The sequence below is a fragment of the Coenobita brevimanus genome, chromosome 103 (genome assembly GCF_032717465.1).
Source record: "Coenobita brevimanus isolate Jiangsu-jjx chromosome 103, ASM3271746v2, whole genome shotgun sequence".
In the NCBI taxonomy this organism is placed as follows: domain Eukaryota; kingdom Metazoa; phylum Arthropoda; class Malacostraca; order Decapoda; family Coenobitidae; genus Coenobita; species Coenobita brevimanus.
Window position 1 is genome coordinate 15,846,463 of NC_137056.1, and position 19,704 is coordinate 15,866,166.

Consider the following 19,704-nt stretch of genomic DNA (forward strand, 5'->3'; position numbering starts at 1 on the left):
TCATATGCTTTCTCCAAATCCATGAAAGCCGCATACAACTTCTTTCCCTTCTCTAGAAACTTTTCCACTAAAGATCTAAGAATGAATATCTGATTTACACAACCTCTTCCCATCCTAAAGCCTCCCTGTTCTTCTCCAACTAATTTCTCTGTTCTTTCTCTAACTCTGTCAATAAGTATCCTACCATACACTTTTCCTATTATACTAAGAAAACAAATGCCCCTATGATTACCTCACACTTCTTTTTCCCCTTTTCCTTTGTACAAGGGAATAATTATACCTGACTTCCAATCCTCCAGGACTCTACCTTCCTCCCATGCCAATCTGCACATTTTCCACATCCATTCTACTACTATCTCTCCCCCATGCTTCAGCATTTCACCACACACTCCATCAATTCCTGGGGCAATCCCCGATTTAACTTTCTTCATTTCCTCCACAACTTCTATCCTACTGATTTCTTCCTGTCTTCTCACCTCCCTCCTTCTGCCAGCCATTCCCCAGCCACTTATGCTCCCATTACTTCCATCCTCTATGTTCAACAATTCCTTAAAGTGTTCTCTCCATCTGCTCACTTTTTCTCCCTTCTCCACTAGTAATCTACCATTTTTATCTTTCACTCCCTTGCTAACTTCACTTCCACCCTGTCTTACTCTTTTCACCTCTTTCCAGAACATTTTCTTACAGTCCCTCCACTTTACACTCAAATTCCTTCCAAATTCCTCATCCACTCTCTTCCTACTCTCTCTTACTAATCTTTTCACCTCTTTCTTTCTTTCTACATATAACTCTCTCTTCCGCCTCTCAACTTCTTCCATGTCCCTATTTCTCATCCATTCATTGTATGCTTTCTTCTTTTGTGCCGCAGCCTGTCTCACCTCTTCAGTCCAGCATGCTGTTCCTTGCACCCCCCTCCGTCTTCTCTTCCTTCCACACACCACATCACATGCTGCAGATATTTCTTCTGTAAATATCCTACACTCACCTTCCACGTCTCTCATCTGCTCCAGTTCATATTTGCCCAATCGTTCCTCCACTTCTCTCTTATACTCTGCCTTTTTCTCATCCTCTTGTAACCTTTCCACTCTCCTTGCAACTACTCCTTCCTCTTGTCTTTCCCTTCTTCTATTCCTCCATCTTACTTGATTTCTAATTCTGGCCACCATTAAGTAGTGGTCAGAAAGTCCACTCCCCCAACCTCTATGAGCTCTTGCATCCATTACACATCTTCGCATCCTTTCATCCACACACACATAATCAATCATTGCCTTCCTTTCATTCAGTTCACCACCCACCCTTCTCATCACTCGCCATGTATACCTGTGGATCATTTTATGCCTGAAGAGGGTATTGGCTATCACCAACTCCGTCCCAGCACAAATGTCCACTAACGCACTCCCATTCTCATCTATCTCAGCAGGCACACCCCACTCACCAACTATTCCATCCACCTTCACACTCCCGACTTTACCATTCATATCACCGATCAAAAACACTCTCTCATTCCTTCCAAACTTTTCCATGCACACTTCTACATTTGTCCAGAACTCTTCTCTCACTCTTCTAGCACGATCTTGCGTTGGCGCATACATGCACACAATCGCCCACATTTGTATTCCAACTTTCAACTTTACCCACACAATCCTTGACCCAACTGATCCATACTGTCTTATGCTCTTCTTCCATCTTTTACTCCCAACTATACATACTCCTTCCTTTGCCCTCTCATTCTCACCTACTCCTGCATATATACCCCATCCATACTCCCATTCTCTCACACTTTCTCCTCTCCATTTTGTTTCAGTTATTCCACATACATCCACTTTCGCACCCTAAAGCACCTGGACAATCTCTCTCTCTTTCACCTCATCATTCGCTCCCCTTACATTCCACGTTCCGATAACCATGTCCTTTGTCTGGTCCTTGGTCGTCATCGTTTGGTCAGTCCTTGTCCGAGGCTTATTGTTTGTTTTTTTAGTTAGTTGTTTTCCGGGGAGGGGCACTAACCCTCTGCCAACCCTTTTAGTCGCCTTTTACAACAAGCAGGGATACTGGGGGAGTATTCTTGAAAAAAAACCCAACCCCGGGGGTAGGGGGGTTTTTCAAAAACTCCTTTTGGTATACCATTTACATATACAGTAAGACCCCTTTTAGTCGGCATTCTTTTTTTCAGAAATAAGGTTAAGTCGGTAAGGCAAAAAAGAAAAAAGTGTTCATTCATTCATCGTCTAATCTTGTGTTGCCCCATGAGGAACATAATAGCCCGGGGCTAGGCAAGTTGGTCCTGAATTTAAGATGAGTGAGACCAGCCTCACTCATCCCTGAGCCATTACTTGAGCAGTAAACTTCAGCCACCCCTTGGATAGAAGTCTGCCCTGGCTGAATCCGATTGGAGTGCCTTAATTACCCACTAAACCACCAGGCGCCGTAATTTGGTTACATGGTTACTGCCCAACGTAGTGAATGGTTTCCTGGTGTACAGGAAACCACTTGGCTTGTCACTCAGTGTAGAATCACCCATACACAGAAGGAAGAGGAAAAAATGAAGGAAAGACAGAAGAGGAAGGAAGGAAAGATGGAAGAGAGGTAAGGGCAGTCACCCAAGAGCAGTGCTACATTGAGTGAGTGGATGTTAACAATAATTTTGAATTTTTGGGGGAAAAAAAAGTTGGAATAAGCTCTCTTTAGTTGGCAATGTGCCATCTATTGGAGATCCAAACTCGGCAAGGTTTCATGCCACTGTGATGCAACACTTTTCTTTTTCAAACAAAGAGTCAGGAAATAAGTCGGAGGGTTGAGTCCCTGCCCCAGTCCTGCTCCCACCACTGAACATGTTGCATTTCAGCCTTGCTCGCCTGTGATTGCAACAAAGTGTAGCGCACTTTTTAAGTGTTTTAATTGTTTATCGTGCATCATTGTGTCTGCTTGTGAACCCCAGACTCCTTCAGGAATGAAGGGGATGAAATTGAAGACTCTGAGCCTTCAAGATAAGCTGCGAGTCATATTAGGAATGGATGCTGGGGGCTCCATGCGTTCAGTATGTGCTGAGTTTGATATCAAATCCAGCACTGTGTGCTGCACTTGCGTTCATGGTTAGAAAGTTTTGTACAGAAGTGATCATGAGCCCTTCTAACCTTAGTGTCCTACCACAAGGTCCTCCCAATGCTTGGATTACACCCTGTTCCTGTATACAAACACAGTAAGTGCTTCTTTTGGGGGGGGAGGGGGGGGCACTACCAGAAGTCAGCAGCTCAGTTTAGTCAGCAGGGCTCCCACTCCTTTTGTGCTGACTTAAAAGGGTTTTACTGTACAGATAACTCACACGGAACACGAGGGTTTCGTTCCTACCGTGCCGTGTTAGGTGCGAAATCGCGTATATTTGAACTACTCCTTATTTTGCTCCCTAGACCCCCCAAATGTGTTGTTTTGCTGTTATCTGTCACTAGAAAGCACTTTAAGTGGTTAGCACTTTAAGTGGTTTATTTAATGTTATAACTCACAAATACAGTACTCCTGAGCAAAACTTCAACACACAAATACTGTACGTAAACACAAGGAAACATTCCGACGCCGATCATAGGTAATAAATTAGGTTAATTGGTACCAGTGCTTTAACTTACAAGTACATACCAGAACAGTACATATTTAACTTAGAAATGCAGTACTGTGATATCGAATGATTTCAGTACATAATCTGTTAGGAATGGCTGGAAAAAAAAAAAATGTTATGAATACATTTTCACCTTTTTGATATATGTTTATGGTAGTTTCGAGTTATTTTTTACGTTATCGTTGTGCCCATGCTTGGAAAAGGGAGCGAAAGAGTTGAATTTTCAGTCCTAAATGAGAAAACTGCACGTCCTCCAAGGCTAGACTCTGCCACGGGAGAATAAAGTGGAGGGTCAGTCCGATTAGCAATAAGGAAGTTGTGTCACAGCTTCCAGCTCCCACACCACGAGAATGGCTAAAAATAGAATCGTAATGCAGTTTCAGAACTAACAATAAGTCTAATTATTACGAATACAGATACAAAGCAGAAATAAATACGTTTACAGACAGGGAAAACGTATTTCTTCCGTCATAACATGTTCATCTTTCTCAATCATTTTACGTTCATCTTTATCATTTTACCTTGTTATTTTCGCAATATACTGTATATTGCTGTCTCGTAAACAGGGTGGTTGTTTGTGTTTTGCAAGGGAGGAAAAAGGTTGTATTTTCTGTCTGGGTCGAGATAATGGGTGTAACTATGTGTGGTTAGGCATGGCCACGAGCGAAAAAATCGTACATCCACTCATCACTATAGCCGGTGGTGAACTGACAGATGATACATGAGACGGTGAAGCCAAGGTCATGTCCCAGATTTTCGTTCACTTCCCGAAAGTTTTCACAGTTTTCTACAAGTTGCAAACCTGAGCAAAGAGGTAAAGATACCAAGACAAAAATGTATTTTTCTCTTATTATAAGTCTTTAACGAACAAACAAAAAAAAGGCAATATTCCAATGCCGATCATGGGTAATCATTTAAATCAGGTTAACTGGTTACAAGGCTTTATTTAATGCTTTAATTGCTTACAAGTACATACCAGAACAGTAAATATTTAACTTACAAATACAGTACTGTAGAAAAGCAGTACAGTAAGAGTTTAACGAACAAACAAAAAAGGCAATATTCCAACGCCGATCATGGGTAATCATATAATTCGGGTTATCTGGTTACAAGGCTTTATTTAATGATTTAACTTTATTTAAGTGTTTACAAGTACAGTACATACGAGAACAGTAAATATTTAACTAACAAATACTGAACAGCACTGTGGAAAAAACGAACAAATAAAAAAGGCAATATTCTGACGCCTATCAGGTACCTAGGAGGAAAATATGGAAGCTGAAAAACCAAGTAGTAAGGGATGCCTTCTATAGCGAGTTGAGGAGAGTGGTGGCTGAACAGGGAGCTGTAGACAGAGGCGTTAATGAACAGTACAGAGCCCTCAAGAACAATTTCTTGAGAGTTACTGATGTAACATGCGGCTGGACAAGAGGACCACCAAGACATAAAGTAACTTGGTGGTGGGATGAGGGTGTAGAAGCTGCAATTAAGGAGAAAAGAAGGCTTTTCCGGGAATGGAAGAAGGGTGGTAGCAAAGAGGAATATTTGGCAGCCAAGCGTAGGGCTAGGAGAGAGGTATACAGGGCAAAGTCTGAGTCACAGAGACAATTACTTGATAACCTAAATCATGGGGAAAGGAAAAATATATTTAGGGTGGCAGGTCAGGTGAAGAGGGATAATCGGGATATCATAGGTGAGCAGTGTGTGAAGAATGATGAAGGAAGGGTAGTGGTGAGCAGTGAGGATATTAAAGATGCATGGAGAGAGCATTATAACCGGTTGTTGAATGAGGAGTTTGACTGGGACAGGAAGGTTTGGAGCCAGCAGATCCAGTGTCTGGCCCTTGGCCTTTGATTGATACTGCTACTGTGAGTGAGGCAATAGGCAGGATGAGGGTGGGGAAGGCAGCAGGTGTGTCTGGGTTGACTGCCGAAATGTTGAAGGCCTCAGGCGATATAGGGGTGAGTTTAGTCACTGACCTGATAAATAGGATTATTTATGAGTGTGTTGTCCCAGACGATTGGCTGAAGAGTGTAATTGTAAATGTGTATAAAGGGAAGGGTGATGCCCTGGAAAGAGGGAATTATAGAGGTATAAAGCTTTTAGATCAGATAATGAAGGTAATGGAGAGAGTTTTAGAAGGTATGATTAGAGAAAGAGTGAATATTGATGAGATGCAGTTTGGGTTTATGCCAGGTAGGGGGACCACTGATGCCATATTCATTGTTCGACAGCTTCAGGAAAAATATATTGGTAGGAGAAGGGATCTTTATTTTGTTTTTGTTGATTTGGAAAAGGCCTTTGACAGAGTCCCTAGAGAGGTGGTGAAGTGGGCAATGAGAAAGCTTGGCTTGGAGGAGTGGCTGGTTAGGGTGGTTATGGCCATGTATGTGGGTGCTCACACCCAGGTGAGAGTGAATGGAGATTTGAGTGATGAGTTTTCCGTGAATGTTGGTGTGCATCAGGGGTCAGTCTTGAGTCCCATGTTGTTTATCATGGTACTTGAAGCCCTTTCACGTGACTTTAGAAACGGACTCCATTGGGAGTTGTTGTATGCTGATGATTTGGTGTTGATTGCAGAGAATGAAAGGGAGGCGGAGGAAATGTTTAGGAAGTGGAGAGATGGTATGGGGCAAAAGGGTTTAAGGGTAAATGCAGATAAAACAAAAGTGATGATATCTAGGGTTGGTGGCGGTACTGTCAAAGACGAGGGATAGTGGCCATGTGCAGTTTGCCACAAGGGCGTGGGAAGTAATTCCATCTTGTGCGGTGTGTGTGATAAATGGGTGCATAAGAGATGTAGTGGTATCAGAGGTAGACTGCGAGATAATGCTGATTTTATGTGTACGGCGTGCCGGGGTGAGCAGGTGGAGATCGTCAGACGTGAAAGAATTGAACTTGCTGGTGAATCTCTTGAGTGTGTGGAAGAGTTTTGTTATTTAGGAGACATGTTGTGTGCTGGAGGTGGGGCTGGAGCTAGCTCTGTGGCTAGGGTGAGAAGTGGTTGGAAGAAGTTCAGGGAGCTCTTGCCTCTCCTGACATTGAGGGGGCTCTCCCTACGTGCTAAGGGGGGGTTGTATGCCGCGTGTGGTAGGAGTGGAATGCGGGATGGCAGTGAGACCTGGGCAGGGAAGGAGGGAGACATGCGCCGGCTCAGACGTCCAGTAAGGACCATGATTAGGTGGATGTGCAGTGCGTCCCTCAAGGTCCAAGGCCTGGAGGGGCTGGGTTTACAATGGAAGAGTTGAGAGGTAGGATGGGACTGGAGTGTATTGGTGTTGTGATGAGGAGAGGTAGATTGAGGTGGTTTGGACATGTGGAGAGGATGGGGGATGATAGTTGGGTGAGGAAGGTGAGAAGTGTTAATATTGGGGGTGGGGTTATGAGGGGTAGACCGAGAAAGACATGGGACGAGGTCATTAAGTGTGACCTTAGGGTTAAGGGACTGAACAGGGAGGCTGCAATGGATCGTGGAGCATGGAGAGCCGCCATTAGGTGACCAAGGCCGACACATGCAAGCATGTTGGAGCCTTTAAAAACGAACGAAAACGAACGAACAGGTAAACTGGTTATAAGACTTTATTTCTTGCTTTAACGTTATTTAATAGTACTTTAAGTTGCACATAAACTTACCAGAACAGTACAGTACTGTAAATATTTAACTTACAAATACTGTGCTACTGTACTCGGGAATGTCTCACTCACTGAATAATTTCCCGCCTAGATCGTCACGTAATCAAAACAAACCGCGCGCTGCGGTGACGTTCGAGGATTTGATCTTTCAAAGGCCTCTCCTGCGTTAATTTGTAGTTTTCATAATGGTTTTTTAATCTTACGTTGTCTTATATGTATCCCAGCCCTTACCGTGTATAATTGCGAGCGCGTTCCGTGAGATCGTGTTCCGTGCGAGTTACCTCTATTAGGAACATTATGGGTGCCAAAATTGCTTCCTGGGGCACTCCACTTATTACTTCTTCCATGATGAAACCTATTTTTAATCTTAGTTCTCATTTGTTTCCTAGTAAGGAAATTTCTCATCTGTGTCAATAAATAACCTTCATTACCACGAATATTTTTAGATTTCCAGATCAACCCCTCATGTGGTACTCGGTCATATGGGGGTCATAAGTGTGGTGTGGATGGAAAACTGTTAGATTTGCTGATGATAGTGAAACATGTGTAAATGCTGGTGGAAATCAAAGCAGCTCACAGTGCTGTAGTGAGACTGAGCTGTGAGATATCCATATGGGTATGGAGAGTAAAGTAGCTCAAGGAAGACAGGTGGCTGGTGCTACGAAGATCTTGATACTGTACTGAATAGGGGTCTGAGTATGGGGACTGCAAGTGGAGTGCATGAAGTTGTATGTGCTCACATCAGTGTATGGGTGTTTGACTTTGGTATGGTATGAATGTAAAAAGTTAGGAGTAAGAGGAGTACAAGTGGACCTGTTTAGGAATGTGTGTGCATGTGTGTATGTGGAGGGGAGTAAGAAATATAGTTGTTTGCAGTTGTGAAATAAGGAAGCCTGTTTGTAATAGGTTAGATATTCAGTAAGGAAGCTGATTGATGATCGAGTTGAGGAAATTGTGTTTAGGTGATGTGGTTGTGTGGAAATGTTGTTGTTGTTGTTTACCTCCAGTTTGGCTTAGCAAACCCATCAACTACAGGTTAGTAACTGCTTATGTTGCATCATCCTGCAGATGTAGTACAGTACATATACTGTGTAGGAAACTACTACCCCCGTATGGTAAACAGCACCTAATGGGGGTCTGACCAGGATCCTTCCCAGGGTGAAGTGAAAGAAAATATAAGGAGGTTCAGCTCCCTTGTGGATGCCGCAGCTGCCTGGCATCACGCAGGGATCACAGTGCCTCCACTTGTAGGCTCCTCATCAGCAGCAATCATATGGTGTGAATACGTGTAATGAGGGTGGTGAAATAGGATTTTGTGAGTGAGTTTGATGTTGGGAGGAAGCATTGTAGGCCAAGAAGAAGATGGATGGATGTAACTGATGAGTGGGTAAGAATGTGAATTATGATGTGGGTGAATTATACAGAGAAGCAAATGGTGAGAGTTTGGCTTCCCTTTTCGGTTTGATAATCAGGCATGTTTATGTAAGATACTGTCTTGTCCTTGAAGGATACAAAAACAATACATACAAATACAATAGTTAGGCTGGTGAGGTGGAGGTAGCATATGAGGGTCTTGGATGATGTGCGAATGATTGAGTAGCTTAGTTCATCCGGTATGCTGTTCATAGTTCTCTTATTTTCGTACTTTGTCTTTGTTTTATTTTGAGCCCTAACTCTTTACACCTTTTGATGAGGAATAAAGTTATGATGATGATGATGATGATGGTTATTATTATTCAGCAGTTCGAATGAATAATCACAGTGATGTAAAGCTCATTCTCTCACTACCTTGAGTGGATTCTTAATGGTCTTTTCAGAGGTTTTCATTTCGTATTCAGTGATGCATGTAGTCCTGTTCATTTAGCCAGGCACTTCTATGGTACAAGGTAAGGTAGTTGCCAACACAACTAGAAAATATAGGTGAAAAGTACCCTTTTACATCTGCATGACTAGAATCTTTTTTTAATGTAAAGGTACTACAGCTGGGCCTGTTTTATTAGCTCCACAACCAGGGAAAGTTTCCTGAGTTAAATGAAATTGTCTGGAATTTGTAGAATAAAATATAAAAGACTGCAGTAAGGCTGAATGGGCTAAGTATGACATTATAAACTATTTTTAGGTAAACACTAAATGGTCTTTTGTTATTAAATGACATTGAGTATTAATATGCAGACAAAATGTGTCGAATGTTGTCATAAAATATGTGGTTGTGATGTCAGAATGTGATGGAGGGTGGCGACAGGAACACCTTGTAGCTGGAGTGGTGGTGCTGGGACGATGGCTGGGGCCAAAGTGGGTTAGGACAAAGCTGCTGCCAGCCATAGGAGAAGTCCATAAGAAGCTGAAGCCTGTACCAAGTACTTTACCTCCTCCTGAATCTGCCTTAGATCAAGAACTGTTCCCACTACACGTAGCAAACATGTTTAGTAAGAACTGTTCTACTTTGATTCATTCTTGTGTAGCGTTATTTCACTTTCTCAGTCTTTGTGATTTCCTTTCGATATCATTGTTGAGTATTTGATAACTGCATCTGGTAATTTGGTTTTCTTAATTTAATACTGTTACTGGGAGCTAATTCGTCCCTATTAACTTTCAGAATATCTTGAAAAAGCATTTGAGACTTCGGCATCATCCACAGGGAGAGATATAATGAACACAGGTTGGTATAACAGCTGGTTGTTATGTAACATACTGTTAAGGTTAAGATTTTATGTCTTCTGGAAATATAATGTATGCTGTTTATCAAAAAGAAGATTAAACACTCACAGATTTCGTATGCTCTCATTTCTGCATGAGATTTTTCTCCTTCCTTCAGGGAAGTCATATGAACTCCAGCATCCTCAGTATGCCCTGGCAATGAACCATGTTTATATGCATGAATTTTATGATATGTTTATTCTGCATTGCATATGTTTTTTCTGTATTTTTCATGGTAGGCTTATATACTCCTCTAAGTTGAGATGGAGCCAGGATCTCGAAGAGTTGAATGATTGTTTGACACATTTCTCTGGGTCTTCTGTTTGGTAATTCTACATTTGTGTGTGTGTGTGTAATTCACTGGGTCTGTCAGGATCACATGATGGTCGCTGTGATCGTCAGCGCTCTACCCTCCCAGAAGAGAGCTGAGAGCTCATTTTGTCCAATCTAAGGGCAGGGCTGTGACCTTTCACACATGCACACACCCATCCCCTTGCTCAAGGGGGACAGTAACCACTTGCTTTGTCAGTGAAACCTATCACGTCCTGAGCAGGCACGGACCCCTGTCTGTCAGATGGCAGGTGAGAGTGTTACCACTGAGCCTTTGTGTGTGTGTGTGTGTGTGTGTGTGTAATAATTTTCGGTTTATTTATTCATTGCAGCCAGTGGCAGAAAATACACAGGTCCTTAATCTAGTATCCCAACCTAAAGGGGTCAACAGGCTGACCCTGGCTGCTCCTGAGGAGTACCGACACTCTACCAAGCCTCACTGAGGCTGGAGTCAGACATAGGCAAGACATAGGCACAAGGGGAATGACTCTTTACCCTGCTGATTTTCAAACCCTTGCAGGTCTTCCACCACAGCGTGCCTTGAACTACACTTGACAGGTGAGAGCTCACCTCACCCACACATTTTAGCATGGTCTGAGCGGGACTTGAATTTGAGTCGCTTGGATTGGGAGCCGAATGCTCTGTCAACTGTGCCACAGTGTGTGTGTGTGTGTGTGTGTGTGTGTGTGTGTGTGTGTGTGTGTGTGTGTGTGTGTGTGTGTGTGTATTTACCTAGTTGTGATATACAGGAAATGAGCTATGCTTGTGGGGTCCCATCTCCTTTTCTCGTTAAGTCAAATTTTGCTTTGAACTCGTTTAAGTTTTTAGACTGGACACTCTCTTTGTCCAGGCTGTTCCACAGGTCTGTGCATCTATATGGAAAGCTATATTTCTTGATATCCTTCAAACAACATGGCTTTTTTGGTTTCATTCCATGTCCTCTTGTTACTCTCCCATCTCATACAAACAGATCGTTTTTATCAATTTTATCTATTCCCACCATGGCCTTGAACACTGCAATTATGTCTCCCCTTTCTCTCCTTCCTTTTAATGTAGGCAGGTCCAGCTTTCCCAGCCTCTCTCCGTAGGACAGATCTGCCAGGCTGGGGACCATTTTTTTTTAACGTGTCCAACTCTGGGCAAAGGATCAGGGCCTATTTCCTGGGGGCAGTCACCTATCCCAAGGCCCAGTAGTCCTCCTACACCTCCACATGTCACCACTTCGGTGCTAACACCGACCGTCCATATTGAATACATTCTAGGGCTGTTTCATACAAGACTGGTGTACCGGTATTAGCAGGGGTACTTTTACGACATGATGGTCAGTCATCTGGTAGATCAGGAATGTCTGCTTTTTAGGAAATTCAAATCCTTAAATTGTTCCATGTCCCAGCCGGGATTCGATCCTGGGTCCATTAGGACTGCAGACTGCCTCTATACCGATTCAGCCACCGCCTTTGTATTCTCTCAATCTTATGTCTTTCTTCTTGTGTGGGGACCACACTACTGCCGCATATTCCGACCTGGGGCAGATCATGGTCACTATCAATTTTTTCATCATTTCCTCATCCATGTAATGGAATACCACTTGTATGTTAGTCAAGAGATTGTACATCTCTCTAACTATCTTGTTAATGTGTTTTTCTAGTGACAAACTATCCTGGACCAACACTCCCAAATCTTTCTCTTCTCTCACTTTTCTGATTGGTTCATTACACATCATATAATTCAGTGATGGCCTCTTGATACTTTGACCCATTTCCATTATCTTACATTTTTTTGCATTAAATTTCATTTCCCACATCTGGCTCCAACCTTTGATCCTGTTCAGGTCGTCCTGCAGCATTTTACAATCTTCCTCGACTTCTACTCTCATCAGAATCTTTTGCATCATCAGCAAACACACTTGCTTAACTGTTCACTCCATCTACCATATCATTTACATAAATCAAGAACATTACTGGCACTAACACCGAGCCCTGTGGGACTCCACTTGTTACTTCCCTCCATCCGGATATCTTGTCCTTTATTACTATCCTGTAGTGTTTGCTTTCCCATAGTTCCCTTTTATCATCTGAAACTCAGTGACCACATGATCACTTTTTCCCATAGGATAGTGAGATTTTAAATTTTCAACCACATCAGGTTCTTTAGTTAGTAGTAAATCTAATCTTGCTGGCGTGTCGTCTCCTCTGAATCTAGTCTCCTCTTTGACCCATTGGGTCATTACATTACTCATTGCAGTATTTAATAATAAAGTGCCCCATGAATGTGAAGGTGAATGGAATAGTTGGTGAGTGGGGTGTTCCTGCTGAGATAGATGAGAATGGCAGTGCGTTAGTGGACATTTGTGCTGGGAGGGGGTTGGTGATAGCCAATACAGTGAGTCCTCGAAATACGAAAGGGATAGGGACCAAAAAACTTTCGTAATCTGAAATTTCGTATATCGGAACGATTTTCCCCATTGAAATATTCATATAAAGGGAGGGATGCATTCCAGGACCCCATTGGACCCCCCACTTAAACTTTATCCCTCCTATTTAGAAGTATGCAATGCACGTATACAGTACTATACTGTTGTACAGACATAAAAAAATAAAACGTACGACTAATTACAGAGATAGCCCGATTATCCGGGCTATATGGTGTTAAGGGGTGCCTGATTAATCCGAAAGCACGATTAATCCGGCGGAAACACAAGTACTGTACTGTTAGACTGATTTATTTACCGGTAAATGTACACTTAAGTACCAGAAAGACCTTTTCAGTTCAATGTATATTCCTCCAGCTTGTTTCAGTATTTTTCGGACTATATTCAGTTCGGTAAATCACGTTTTCTTACTGAAAGATTTCCTCCCTGTTAGTATCGTCACGTTCTAAAGCTGTACGTACGATTGTTTCCAGCACAATGGACGAAACTCATCGTACTCAAATGTGGACTTCGTTTCCCAACTTCCCAACTGAAGATTAGGTTAGGTTACATTATTAGGTGCAGTTAAGCTAGGTTAGGCCAGGTTTAAACACTTAGATTAGAACAGTGTCTTCTGCCATTACGTTAACGAATCAAAGAGTCGTCACACCAGAAAAGATAAAAACAGCGGGGAAAGATTTAACAAGAAATGTTTATTTACCAACCCAGAAATAATCAGAAAAATATAACAGACTATCAGGATGAACTGATTTGGTAAGGTGCTTTTACTGCTTACAGCAAAGTGTATGTTTACCCCCCTCAAATACTCAATGTTCGTGAGTTCAGAAATTTGTGTACTCCCGTGGCAGACCTTGAAACCATTTTTTCAAAGTTATAAAGTCAGTTTCTTTTTCTTACAGATGTGAGAGACTCGTCTGGTACACCTGGCTTTTTCCCCTCCTCCCTAAACCCATCTTGTGATTTGTTATGATTCGTGAAAGAAAATTAGGGGGCATGTTACATTAGAATTTAAACATAAAGTTAGGGTGCATGTTACTTTAGCATTTAAACATATCGGCAAAAACATCTGGGATGAAAGGACCGCCGAGCTGTTTGGGATTGTAGAGTAGGGTCGTATAAACATACCAGTGACCTTGGTTCCCTTCCCATAATTGTTCGCAGTGTTTATGGCTCTCCCTAACTTAACGTTACTGACACCGGTACAGTAAAGCATTGTTCAAGGCTAACAGCCATAAGGGGTTAATGGAATACATTATTGTTTGTATCAATACTCTCTTTCACACATACACGAACGAACAAAAGAATGTGCAATAAATGTACACTTAACTGTAAGGAGCAGAAATAACTGTATGCTCTGTCGGTCCGAAATGTGTTGGGAAGCGACATCGAACAATGAATGTGGAACTGAATGCCACCTTACGAGAACACTTGAGATGAAAGTATTTTTTCTTGTTAGTAAACATAATTGTTACATTTCGTCCCCTATAATTGTGAAACTCTTAAATTTTCATCCAAGCATACAGCGTAATAACCTTACCAATTCAATTCATATTCTCTAGTTTGTTTTTGTATTTTTCTAGTTTGTTTTCTTATTATCATAACGTTCCTTAAGCCTTACCTACGTTTGTTTCCGGCATATTGGAAGAAACTTACTCATAATTAGGGTGCATGTTACATTAGCATTTAAACATATCGGCGAAAACATCTGAGATAAAGTGGCAGGCCGCCTGACTGTTTGAGATGGTAGAGGAGGGTCGTGAAAACATACCAGTGACCTTCGTTCCCTTCCCATAATTGTTCGCAGTTTTTTATAGCTCTCCCTAACCCAACATCCCTGACACCGGTACAGTAAAGCATTATTCGAGGCTGACAGCTATGATGGGGTTAATGGAATGCATTATTGTTTGTATTAATTCTCTCTTTCACACATACAGTACACTTAAGAACGAACAAAAGAGTTAACAGTAAATGTTAGAGGAAGAAATAACAATGCTCTGTTGGTCCGAAATGTGTTGGGAGGCGCGATACCTAACAAAGAATGCAGAACTCAATGCTAACTTACGAGAACACATGAGATGAGTATTTTTTTTTTTCTGATTAGCAGACATTCTTGTTTCATTTCGTTCCCTAAAACTAGGAAACCCATTACTTTTCGTCTAAGCATACAGCCTAAAGACCTCACCAATTCACTTCATATTCCTCCAGTTTGTTTTCTGTGTTTTTCTATTTTGAGGGTAGTAAATTACCTTCTCTTGCTGAAAGATTTTCTCTTTTATCACGTTCTTTAAGCCGTACCTACGATTGCTTCGGGCATAATGGATGAAACTCATCGTACACAAAAGTGGATTTAGTTTCCCAATTTCCCAACTGGAGCCCAGGTTAGGTCACGTTAGGTTTAATTATTAAGTAGTTAAGCAAGGTTAGGCTACGTCAGGAGTAACAGTTGCCTCACCAAACTCCATCCTACCACCCTTGTGATCGAGTTGTGAGCAGGAGGTGTGGGTGGGGGCAGGGTGAGCAAGACTCTCTCTGGTTTATCCATGCCTCTCTCCCTAGAAACTGGATGCTTCCTGTTTAAACCGGTGCTATCGTACGGATAATTCTATGAATTACTATACCACTGAACCATTGGGTCACGGCCCGGATATACCGAAAGCTGGATAATCCAAGCCTGGATAATCGAGCTTCCACTACTGTAGTATTAGTACACTGTACAGTTAGATATAGACCTGTGCTGTGGCTGGAGATTCGTGTTGTTGATATGGTGCTAAGTCACATGGTGGGACCCTATTGCTCCTCTGGTACTTCCTCGACTGGTGCAGATGTTTCTGAAGCTGTTGATGGTCCAATTTCCTCTCCAGAGTCAGAGTACGGTGTTGTTTCTTCTTGGCAGCTGGTTCCTCGGATGCTAAAGATGATGCAGGGCACTTGGAAGGCATGGCAAAAGTACGAAACGAGGAAGAACAGTGAAAAACTGTGTAACGTAATAGCAAATCTGAGAAGAGAGGATGGACGTGACTCAACTGGGAAGCACGCAAAAATGTGTTTACCAGAGAGGGGTTAGTTCGTTTTCTCGTCGCAAGCAAGCACAGCGCTGTGCGGCGCTCCCATTTTGAATTTTTTGTATTTCCTCTTGTATTGCTTTTCGTACCATCGAGACAGATACTTTCGTATTGTGGAATTTGTCATACATTCATTTGCTTTTGTACCATCGGAAATTCGCACATCGAGTTTTTGTATTTCAAGGATCACCGTACTCTCTTCAGGCACAAAATGATCCACAGGTATACATGCTGAGTAATGAGAAAGGTGGGTGGTGAACTGAATGAAAGGAAGGCAATGATTGATTATGTGTGTGTGTGGATGAAAGGATACAAAGATGTGTAATGGATGCAAGAGCTTATAGAGGTTGTGGGAGTGGACTTTCTGACCACTACTTGGTGGTGGCCAGAATCAAGATCCAAATAAGATGGAGAAATAGAAGTAGGGAAGGACAGGAAGAAGGAGTATTTGTAAGGAGAGTGGAAAGGTTACAAGAGGATGAAAAAAAGGCAGAATATAAGAGAGAAGTGGAGGAGCGATAGGGCAAATATGAATTGGAGCAGATGGGGGATGTGGAACGTGTGTGCAGGATATTCACAGAAGAAATATGTGCAGCATGTGATGTGGTGCGTGGGATTAAGAGAAGACGGAGGGGGGTGCAAGGAACAGCGTGGTGGACTGAAGAGGTGAGACAGGCTGTGGCACAAAAGAAGAAAGCATACAATGAATGGATGAGAAATCGGGGCGTGGAAGAAGTTGAGAGGCAGAAGAGAGAGTTATATGTAGAAAGAAAGAGAGAGGTGAAAAGATTAGTAAGAGAGAGTAAGAAGAGAGTGGATGAGGAATTTGGAAGGAATTTGAGTGTAAAGTGGAGGGACTGTAAGAAAATGTTCTGGAAAGAGGTGAAGAGAGTAAGACAGGGTGGAAGTGAGGTTAGCAGGGGAGTGAAAGATAAAAATGGTAGATTACTAGTGGAGAAGGGAGAAAAAGAGAGCAGATGGAGAGAACATTTAAAGGAATCGTTGAACATACAAGATGGAAGTAATGCGAGTATAAGTGGCTGGGGAATGGCTAGGAGAAGGAGGGAGGTGAGAAGACAGGAAGAAATCAGTAGGACAGAAGTAGTGGAAGCAATGAAAAAAGTTAAATTGGGGAGAGCCCTAGGAATTGATGGAGTGTGTGGTGAAATGCTGAAGCATGGGGGAGAGATAGTAGTAGAATGGATGTGGAAGATGTGCATATTGGCATGGGAGGAAGGTAGAGTCCTGGAGGATTGGAAGTCAGGTATAATTATTCCCTTGTACAAAGGAAAAGGGGAAAAAGAAGTGTGTGGTAATCGTAGGGGCATTTGTCTTCTTAGTATAATAGGAAAAGTGTATGGTAGGATACTTATTGAGAGAGTTAGAGAAAGAACAGAAGAATTAGTTGGAGAAGAACAGGGAGGCTTTAGGAAGGGAAAAGGTTGTGTAGATCAGATATTCATTCTTAGATCTTTAGTGGAAAAGTTTCTAGAGAAGGGAAAGAAGTTGTGTGTGACTTTCAAGGATTTAGAGAAAGCATATGGCAGGGTCGATAGACAAAGATTGTGGAAAGTATTAAGAATATATGGAGTAGATGGGAAGTTGTTCAATGCTGTGAAGAGTATGTATGATGGTGCTATGGCTGCAGTGTGTGTGGATGGTGAACTGAGTGAATTTTTCTCTTTGAAGATTGGGTTGAAACAAGGATGTGTCATGTCTCCATGGTTGTTCAATCTGTACATGGATGGGGTAATAAAAGAGGTACAAGGTAGGGTAGTGGATGTTGGAGTGGCCCTGGTGAGAGAGGATAGTGTTTGGAAACTCCCTGAACTGTTGTTTGCAGATGATACTGTGTTGTTGAGTGAAGATGAAGGGGAGCTGCAAGACTTGGTGGATGAGTTTGAGAGAGTGTGTAAGAAACGGAACCTAAAGGTGAATGTAGGGAAGAGTAAAGTGATGGTCTTTGAGAGACGTGAAGTCAGTGAATGTACAGTGAGGTTGGATGGTGAGGAATTGGAGAATGTGAGTACATTTAAATACTATGGTAGTGTGATGAGTAAGGATGGAGGTTTGGAGGGTGAAGTGCTTGAAAGGGTACAGCAGGGAAGAAAGGTTGTTGGTTCCTTGAAAACAGTGATATGAAACAGGGAAATGAGCATGGAAGTGAAAAAGTTACTACATGACAGTATTGTGATACCACCTCTAACGTTTGAAAGTGAAGCTTGGACGTTGTTGGAAGGACACAAGTCAAGAGTGACAGCAGTGGAAATGAGTTTGTAAGAGGAGCCTGTGGAGTCACGTGGAGAGACAGGCTGACAAATGAGGATATAAAGGAGCATTGTGGTGTGGATGTGGATGTGATAGGAAGCATTAGGAGGAATACACTGAGGTGGTTTGGCCACGTGGAGAGGATGGAGGGTGAAAGACTGACGAAGAGAGTGTATGTGAGTGAGATGGAGGAGGGGAGAGGGAGGTGGAGGCCGAGGATGAGATGGAGGGATGGGGTGGAGAGGTATATGAGAGAGGGGGGTGTGAGTTGGGAGCAGGGCAGTAAAATGGTTGGGGACAGGGCGACGTGTAGACGATTTGTTTGTGGCCACCCCGAATGGGATTGAGGCGTCTGGCAATAGATAGATAGATAAATAGATTTGTTTGTCTCTGAAGAAGTCACACATCCACTCCAGGATGTTTCCCTTCAGTCCTCCTATGTGTTCCAATTTCCACATTATTCGCTTGTGCTGTACCTTGTCAAAGGCTTTTTCCAGAGCTAGATACACGTAATCCACCCAGCTGTCTCTCTCCTGTAACACGTCAGTCACTCTTGAGTAAGAGCTCAACAAATTGGAAACACATGACCTTCCACTTCTGAATCCAAACTGGCTCTCAGCCAATATGTTTGTCTCCTCTAGATATTTTATCCATCTGTCTTTCAGGATTCTCTCACATAATTTTGCAAGTACGCTGGTCAGGGACACTGCTCTATAATTCAGGGGTTCTTCCTTGTTTCCTCCATTATAAATTGGTACCACATAGGCCCTCTTCCATTCCCGAGGCACTTTCCCTTTTTCCAGGGAACACACAATTAAATCGTGAATCTTATCTGCCAGTTGTTCCCTGCACTCTTTCAGTACCCAGGTTGAGATTCCATCCGGTCCTGGGGCATTCCTTACATCTTGAGTTTCCAGTAATTTATACACTTCCTGCACTTCCACTTTTATGAATTTTATCACTACATTTCTAGTCGCACCCTCCCCCTCCACAAAGTCCTTTTCTTTAGTGAAAACTGATTGGAAACATTTGTTCATTATTTCAGCTTGCATTGCCACCTCTTTATAGACTTCTCCTTTTACTTTCATTTGGGTGATTCCTTTGTTTTGTTTCAATTTGCCATTAACAAATCTATAAAACAATTTGGGTTTTTTCTTACAATTGTCAATTATACCTTTTTCAAAGTTTCTCTCTTCCTCTCTGCATATTCTTGTATATTGATTTCTAGTTCTCTTACATTCTTCCTTTGATTTATTATTACCTCTTTTTCTCCGTTTGTTCCATTCCATGTCTCTCCCCCCCCCCCCTTTTTTTTTTTTTTTTTTGCACCTTCTGTTAAACCAATCCTTTTTCCTGTTTTCATTTCCACTTACTCTTGGAACATGTTTCTCCACTCCCGAATTATAGATATCTAGAAAGGTATCTCACTTACTCTGCGTCTCTCTTGTTTCTCTGAATTTTCTCCCAGTCCACATTTTCGAAAAATTTCCTCTCTCCTGTAAAGTTTGCTTTCTCATAGTTGTATCTTCCCTATCTACAAAACTCATCTCTTGGCACCACGTTCCCTTTTATCATCTGAAACTCAATGACCACATGATCACTTTTCCCTGTAGGACACTGATATTTTAAAATTTCAACCACATCAGGTTCTTTAGTTAGTAGTAAATCTAATC

At 42.2% G+C, this 19,704-nt stretch overlaps 1 protein-coding gene across 1 annotated transcript in view; it reads left to right on the top strand.

Moving 5' to 3' along the window:
• LOC145415633 (uncharacterized) overlaps positions 1-19,704 on the top strand; it is a 124,550-nt gene that overhangs the window by 46,033 nt on the left and 58,813 nt on the right. The window contains exons 4-5 of the mRNA XM_080284854.1: positions 9,463-9,669; positions 9,840-9,902. Coding sequence (XP_080140980.1) covers positions 9,463-9,669; positions 9,840-9,902 — 270 coding nt within the window. The remainder of the gene's footprint in view (positions 1-9,462; positions 9,670-9,839; positions 9,903-19,704) is intronic.